We start from the raw sequence: 8,447 nt of genomic DNA, 5'->3' as shown, positions 1-8,447 counted from the left end.
CTTATAAAAAAAAAAAAAAAACAGACATCACAGTGGGCAAAACCATCCAAAAAAATGAGAATCTCTTATAGGGTTAAAAAAAAATTCAAAATGTCAGAGAAAAACAAAAATAATTTTCTAATTATTATTATTATGATCCACAGCTTGGTGGCAATTTTCACTCAATCTGAGAAAATATATCAGTATGGTTTGAGCAATCTGCACAACATTTCACACACACCCTTCCAGGTTAAGTTTACAACCTCAACCAAAGTTTCACAGACCTTTGACCTTGTTGGAGACCGCTATCTTGAAAATAGATTAAAAAAACATATATCACTTTTAGTACCTTCTACAAATTTAAACTCCTCCAAGGGATTTCAGCCTCCTAACTCCTCAAGCATCATTGGGAAGCTTCTTGAGAAAAAAATGTGATCTTTATTTGGAACTGTGTTAGCATGGCAAGCTAGCAAAGGTGGCGTTTCCTAGTTGCTCGCATATTTTTTTTAGCGAAATATTGTGAAAATGTGAAATATGAAACATTGGCTCAAGCTGAACGAAACGATATGACACATAATGTGAACCTAAAGGGAATGTGGGCCTGTTAGTTGATTTTAAACATTGTTAGCATGGAAATTAAGCTAGCAAAAGTGACACTTTCCTTTTCCACGCACATTTTTCACTGGAAAACTGTGAAAATGTGACGCATGAATTTTTGGCTCAAGGTGAACAAAACAATATGACGTATGATATGAACTTATTGGGAATGTGGGCATGGCTAGCAAAAAACCTCCGTTGCTAAGAAATTCCAAAAATTTACTTCTGCCGATTCTTCTAAAAATTACATTAATGTGTTAGTTACCTCCAGACGACCAAAAAATAAAATGGTTGCTATGGAGATAAAACCAGCAGAAAAGCAGCCATTTTGAAAAAAACGTTTTTTTAAACTGAGTTTGTCTGACCAGAGGCAGAGGGGGAAGTGAGGGGCGTGTAGCAGCCACTTGCAGCTTTATTGTGTTTTTAGTTCTGCTATAACTCTGACGTTCTCCTTTTTCCTCTTTTGCTTCTCCAGACAGATTCAGACTATGTGAAGAGCGTGGCAAAGTCCATCAATGACAAGTGAGCAGCCTTTTTTCCTGGTGTCGGTGCTGAGCAGATCCATTCAGGTTCCTCGTGTCTTTTGTTTTTGTAGCAGAATGGTCTCGTATGCAAAACTGTTATCAGCCTTTCACAAGGGACACAGACTCTCAGTTAGTCTGAATTTATGGTGCTCCACCTGTCCACGCTCGTGCTTTATACTCGTGTGTTCTCTTTTTGTGGCTTTCACACATTTTTACTTCTAATTTTTTTAACATTTTGCAAACTTTTAGACCTTTTTAAGTCAAAATATTTTAATAGAACAAAAAATAATAATAATTTGGGAATTTGAGAATGAATGCCAAAGGTAGATATCAGCAAACAGCTGAACAAAGCTGTTAATGAGTTCCACACTGCATAATATGACGTCTCCAGATAAGCAGAGGTCCATATGGTTGAGCCTTCGGTGATGTATTTATGTTCTGAAAAAGATGAAAGATGACTTTGGATGCGTTTTATTCCCACATAAAACATAAAAAACAGCATAAATTTGTTTTAATGCCTTAATTCTGCACATTAGCAACTATTTTTTTTTTCAGTTTTATTTTTAAGCTTGGATTAGAAATTGGGTTTAAAATCTTGAATTCCTGAACAACTTTTTGCGTTTTAGACAAACTTTCATTTAGGTTTGTGTTTCATGACTGCTTTTTAAATTTCCTCCTCTGTTCTTCTGCATTTCGCTAAATTTTAGTCCAGAACGCTGAAAGTGTTTGAAATAGTTTGAGTTTTGTCATTGACGCTCCAAATTTCTCTTTCTGTGCAGCTTTTCCAAAGAGGTGGAGTCTGGCCTGGTGGAGGTGGTTTCTCCTTCCCAGCATTACTACCCCGACTTCAACACCATCAAGGAGACCTTTGGAGACTCCAAAGACAGAGTCAAGTACACACAGAACTACACATTTTACTATTTGTTTGACGTGTTTAAGATGTTTTTGACTTCATCGGGCAGCCATTTTTTTTTTTTTTAACACTAACACTTGAGCGAGCTTCAGAGTCGACGTCCTTTGACTTTTTGAAACCTTATCAACCGTTGACGCGATCAACATAACCCCAGCAGATTCTGAAGCAGAGAAATCCGCTTTTCTCTGCTTCAGAATCTGCTGGAATTGTGTTGATTGTGTCAACGGTTGAAAAGTTACGGTATGTTAAACATGTTTGATATTTTAGCGTCACCAGTGATGTCTCAGGTGTTAAAGGGTTAAAGTAACAACATTTAGTTAAATGTTTTGATTTCCCATGCTGCATAAGGCTCGTTAAATCTTTATTAATCAGTTAGTGGCTATTTAAACAATATGAAAATGTTCTTTTTTACTTATTTCATTAAAATTGCCCAAAATATATTTATTTTATTTCCTGTTTCAAATAATGACTTTAGTATATATTAGTATTTTTGTAAAATGTTTCATTACTTTTTTTATTAACTGGATTATTAATAACGGTTCTAAAGAAAAATCTTAAAACTGAACTCTAAAAATGCTTGTTTTTAATCCAGTAAACTTAAAAAAAGCCTGTTTTAGCATTAAATGCCACAGATCTTTGTCTTTATCTGCCTCAGTTGCCCAAATATGGACATCCGTATCTCAAATGGGATGTTTTCAGCATCTTTTTTCTTGAGGTGTAGTAATTTTCTGGACTTGTTTAGATGGCGAGCCAAGCAGAACCTGGACTTCAGCTTCCTCATGCTCTACGCTCAGGACAAAGGCGTTTATTACGTTCAGGTATCAACCATTCAAATACAATTAGTGATATGAAATATGGAAGTTCAGTGCTAACCAATAAAGTTTGGTCAAAGAGAACAAAAATATTGACTGGCTTTTAATGAGTTTTTCTATCTTTGTGTTGCAGCTTGAAGATGATGTTGTGGCAAAGGATGGTTACTATAGCGACATGAAGACGTACACAACCAGGGAGGCATCAAAGGATTGGCTCTTCTTGGAGTTTTCCCAGCTTGGTTTTATCGGTGTGTTCTCTCGACAGGTTTGGGGTTCTCCGAGTCTCGTTCTGTCTTGGCGTTTTTGCGTTAAAGTCTGTTTTTTTCTAGGAAAGCTGTTCCGGACCAGGGACCTTCCCATGATCGCAGAGTTCTTCCTGATGTTCCACAGAGACAAGCCCGTCGACTGGTTGCTGGATCACATTCTGTGGGTGAAGGCCTGCCATCCGGAGAAGGATAAAGTAAGCGCAGAGAGCCAGATGATCTTAAAACTTCAGTTGTTTATGGTTGGGATCATCTAATGAAATGTCAAATACAAATCTTACAAACTGCAAAGAACTTAAAGACCCGCTATGATTAAAAACAGTATTTTTGTTCTTGAATCATTTTCTGAATTTTTCCTTGTTGCAAATCAGGAGAAGACAAAAAGAAAGATCGTATTAGTGACGTTGAAAATATGCTCTCTGCTCCAAGTGATAAAGGGGGCGGGGTTACTCCACCTACTGTCCCGCCCACAACTCCGAGGCAAATTTCTGCAGAAACGATGTCCTAGAAAATGAAATTTTTTACATTTTTGGCTAAAATGACATGATTAAAAGAAAACTGGGAACCCTTTGAAAGTAGATGACCTGAGTGGGAGTTTAGTGTGAAAGACGAATCAAATAAACATCTCTTCTTCTCCAGAAAGACTGTGAAACTCGGAAAGCTTTGCTGAAGCAGAGGTTCAAGCCGTCGCTCTTCCAGCATGTGGGCCTTCACTCTTCTCTACCTGGAAAAATACAAAACCTGAAGGTGAGAACGTTCGCTTTGAGAACCACCCTTTCAGGTGAGATCGGGCATGATCAGGTGATTGCAGCTCCTCCTCTCTGTTTGGTTTGGATCAAATGTTTGGTAAACTGGACTTGGCCAAGAATAAAAAGTGTAAACCAAAACTTTAAAAGTCCTGATTCTGCTGAGGAAAAGTTAGAGCGAATTTTCTGATTGATTGGATTTAATTTAATTTTATCTTATCTTATTTTTTGTATTTAAATTTTATTACAATTTTATTTCATCTTATTTTAATCAATTAGATTTTTTTTCTATTTTTTTTATTTCCATTTTATTTCATTTAAATTTTATCTTAATTTTATTTTATTTCCATTTTATTTTTCTTCAATTTGTTTTATTTCAATTTATTTTATTTATTTTTTATTTGTATTTTATTTCAATTGTAATTTATTTTAATTTACTTTTTTTATTTCAATTATATTTTATTTCAATTTATCTTATTTCAGTTTAATTTTTCAATGGTATTTTATTCTATTTCCGTTTTATTTAATTTTAATTCAATTTCAATAATTTTATTTTATTTTATTTTTTCATTTTAATTTAAGTTTGTTTGATTTGTATTAAATGTGTTTATTTTTTAAAAATAAAATATAACAAAATAAAACAAGTTAATTAATAAAAAAATATCATTTGTGTAGTGCCTGTTAATTTTTTCAGTGCCAAGTAACCAAAAGAGAATAAAGATTTAAAACTAAATGTCTTTTGAATTTGTCTGTGAATGTAAACCACACTTGAGGATGCTCTGACTCCTTTCTGCTCTGCTCCTCAGGATAAAGACTTCATGAAGCAGAGTCTGTTCAAAGCTCACCTTAACCCCCCTGCAGAGCTGACCTCCAGCCTGAAACATTACAAGCAGCACAGCCTGAACCGCCTCTACGAAGGCCAGGACTTCCTCTGGGCTTTGACGCCCATCAAGGGCGATTTCATCTGCTTCAACTTCACCAAACCCATCCACGTCTCCGGGTGAGGACGCTCACTTTGATTTATTTGTTTTTTGGTTCTGCTGAGTCTGGATCAGTCAAAGAGGCTTTTCTTCTACCAGAGCAGGGAGGGTCGACCCGTTTGTTCAGATCATTGTGTTTTAAAAACAAAAACAGTCAACGTGAGGGGACAAAAAAAAAAAAAACCCTCGCCTTTGTTTTCACACCTGGAAGTGTCATAACTTTTAGAGGTCATGTTTGTATGCTCAACAGTTAAATAGTTTTCATTCTTTGAAAGCATTCTTTATTTATCTAAACTCAAATAGAAACAGGTTCGTCTTCTCCGCTGGGTTTAAGAGCTTTGGAACTGTAAAAGCTGTCCGAGCAGTTCAGGTTTGGAGAGATGTGTGCGAGGAAAACTTTTTTTTTTCTTTAGATGAGTCCGTGTGCATGAAAAGTACAGACAGAAGGTCTCAAACCGTTTATCAAGATCTTGTGAGAACCACTTAGTGTTAAATGTTCAGTCAGCCTCACAAAAACATTTTAAAGATCACAACAATTAAAAAATCAAACAGATCCTGTTGATGATTCATGTACATAAAATGGTATGGTGGAGCCGGGGTGGGATTATATAAGTTCACTAAAACAATTTGGACCTTTCCCAGTTTCTTATGGTGCTTCATTTTTCTAACATTTCCTTAGAATTTCTGAAAAGTACTTTTGTTTTCAGTGTTTTCTTAAATGTAAGGGATTTTTAATATTTTTTTTTTCTTTTTTTTTTTTTTCACTGTGAAATTTTTTGCATTGATGGGATTTTCACTTCAGGGCCACCGTAGATTTAGGTTATGGATGATGTTCAACATCAAATCAGAGGCTAAATCAATAAATATATATATATTTTTTAAAATAACAAAAAAGCAACTAGATGAAGAATCCTCATCCGAATGAGCTTCAATTGGTGCTTTTGCAGTTTATTTTGCACCACCTTAGCTAAAAATAAGAAAATTTAGCTTAAAAACTGTTCTGGATTAGCTGCTATTTTTATTCTGTTTGTCGTTTATTAAAATCTTACGAGTGAAATGAAAACAAGCGTCGGCTGCTCAAAGTTCAGGTTCACGCTCATGGGAATACATGATTGTTTCTGGGTCAGCAAGGCAAGACGTTTCCCTCCAGGGCTGTTGCTGCAGTCCGCTTTGTTGTGAATTAATGCAGGTGAGTTTATTTTCCTTAGAAAGTGTCATTTCCTCCCCAGAGGTGACTTTAACCTTTTGAGAACTGAAGGTGTTGCTAACAGGAGCGGGAAATCTTATCTGACGCTTTGAAGCAAACACCGTTCGTGAAAAGCTGAGCGAGCCAAACCCAACTTCCTGTTTGAAACCCGGCTCGAAGACGAGTCGATTCAGGTTTTGTTTTCAATTGTTGGTGTGACCATGATTCCTGAGAAACGTGCGTTTAGATCACCGCGTGGTTGCAATTTTGGAATATGCGATTGCAACTCTGCCTTTTTTGCGGCAAATAAGATGTCACATTAGGATGGAAATTTTTAATATTTATTTTAAAATAAATTCAAATGATGAATTATTCAAATGCAATGCATTGTGGTCTATATTAGCTAATCTAGAGAGAATTGATGCACAGAACTATTTGGAGAGATTTTTGGGGAAATTTCCAGGCTACTGGATTTTGGAATTGTAGATTTTTATTTGTAGTGCACCAAGTAGTGAAGGAATTCTGACACAACCTGAGACTTGTTAAGTAACTGTTATACTCTGCTTAAGTTACCCGGACTTTCCGGAGTTTTCCTGCAGGATGAATTGAACAGAGCATGAAATCCAAATTCCACACAGGAATTCTCTTCAGAATCAGCTAAAAAGCTCCTTCCAGCTCAAACGGTGTCTGGTTCAGGTTAGGAGAGGCCTTTTCTCCCTGTCTAGCTTTGGATGTTTGTGTTGCTGCTTCACGGTTTTGCACTGTAGTCAAGTTATTCAAGTGTTTGTCTTTATCAGGCTTCTGCAGAACTCCATAAGGAACCAATGAGCTAAAAATGATCCTTATATAAATATTAGTTTTATGGCTGAAGGTTTTGTTTTTTTGTTTTAGACATCCAGAACGTGTTTCATGGATTACTCAAATTGTCTCTTTGTTGCAGCTCTGTTCTCCTTTGGGCATCATTTCCAATTTAAAAAAAATCTGTTTATGATCAAAGACTTGAAGAGAAAAATCCCAAACTGTGGTAGCTGACTGAAGGTAAATTGGGAACATATAGATTATTTTTACTAATATTTGTTTTTATTTCCATTACAGGTACCTGTTTCGCAGTGGAAACATCGAGACGAGTACAGATAAATTCTACAACACCACGGTGGAAGTGCAGCCTGCCAACGTGAGTAACCGTCTCAATTTCCTCTCAGGTGTTGTCTCCTCAACCGGCCATCTGGTGTCCGTCCTCTGGCTCCTCCGGTGTGCACGAGTCTGTGTGTGCACGTTATCGGACCGTCTGTTACGCAGACGAGGAAGAGCAGCGTGTGACATTAACACTGCCAGGAAGATAAGATGGAAGTGAGGAGAGGATTTTTTTAAAATTCTTTTTTCAATGGAATCATTTAAAATAAGACCGTGCAGCAGCTGTTCTCTCAACCTGACTTTGCTTTGACTCTATATGAGAACTGGAGCGAGCAAGTGTGACATCACCGACTGAAAATGAAGTAAATTCAGTCACTATTTTTTATAATACAGACGCTGTTGGAGCCAGTAATCATTGTGCAGTAATTTGTTCAAGTTGATCTGAGTCATTGACTGTATAAGAGAACTGGACTGAGTGACCCCTCCCACCTAGCATTCCAAACAGGAAGTGCCTTTTGGCTCCAAGAACCAAAATCCTGTAAGTTTAGACGACTGTTGTTGATAAATGTTTTGATCATTCTAGTATACTATTTCATTACTACGCCGACGACACCCAACTCTACCTGACCACTCGGCCCAACTCCACTATCCCTCCTAGATCCAGGTTTTTATCCAACTCCCTGCAACTCGACAGCAATTAAACTCATTTTCTTAAAACCAACCCTCTGCTAACTCACCCTTACCTTTTCTGTTGGTGACTTTTCCCTTACCTGTCCCCCCAAGTGAAGAGTTGTGTGTTGTCCTAGAGAGCTCTCTATCCTTCCAGTTCCACATCAACAACATCGCCATGTTTTCTGTATGTACAAATGCAAAATGTCTTTAGTTTGATCAAAGATCGAATTGGAATTGAATGGTGTACGATTATAACGAACGTTTACATTCTTGATATGTTCAATCAGAATGCATCATTTTGACATAGGCAGAACTCTCAAAAATACTGCAAACGTGGAAGAAGAAGAAGAAGCAAGTTCTGTTGTAAACACAAAAACATTATCTCCATGTTTTTTTTTTTCTTTTTGCACACAATCTTTTAAATACATGTGGCCAGTACTGAACTTCATTCTTGGCCGGATGGACCAAAGGAATGTTAGGTTAAAAGGTGGGGTCAATATCAAGATTTAGCATTGGAAACTCTTAAAATAAATGCAGCAGTTCACATCTTGGCTGCAGGTAAATAGGTGCGAATGACATCAGTCTTTGTTTCTAGACATGTTTGCTAACACGAGTTCACATGATCGTTTGCACAGTTGTAC

General features: G+C 36.8%; 1 protein-coding gene across 2 annotated transcripts in view; it reads left to right on the top strand.

Moving 5' to 3' along the window:
- The window catches only part of zgc:154054 (uncharacterized protein LOC777616 homolog), an 18,357-nt gene that overhangs the window by 4,348 nt on the left and 5,562 nt on the right, over nt 1-8,447 (top strand). For both annotated transcript variants that reach the window (XM_024260366.2, XM_024260365.2), the window contains exons 5-12: nt 1,052-1,098; nt 1,880-1,993; nt 2,756-2,831; nt 2,959-3,073; nt 3,155-3,285; nt 3,728-3,835; nt 4,641-4,834; nt 7,096-7,174. In XM_024260366.2, coding sequence (XP_024116134.1) covers nt 1,052-1,098; nt 1,880-1,993; nt 2,756-2,831; nt 2,959-3,073; nt 3,155-3,285; nt 3,728-3,835; nt 4,641-4,834; nt 7,096-7,174 — 864 coding nt within the window. The remainder of the gene's footprint in view (nt 1-1,051; nt 1,099-1,879; nt 1,994-2,755; nt 2,832-2,958; nt 3,074-3,154; nt 3,286-3,727; nt 3,836-4,640; nt 4,835-7,095; nt 7,175-8,447) is intronic.

Source organism: Oryzias melastigma, linkage group LG10, assembly GCF_002922805.2.
Source record: "Oryzias melastigma strain HK-1 linkage group LG10, ASM292280v2, whole genome shotgun sequence".
In the NCBI taxonomy this organism is placed as follows: Eukaryota; Metazoa; Chordata; class Actinopteri; order Beloniformes; family Adrianichthyidae; genus Oryzias; species Oryzias melastigma.
Note: the sequence above shows the minus strand (reverse complement) of the source record. Positions and strands in the feature narration are given on the sequence as shown.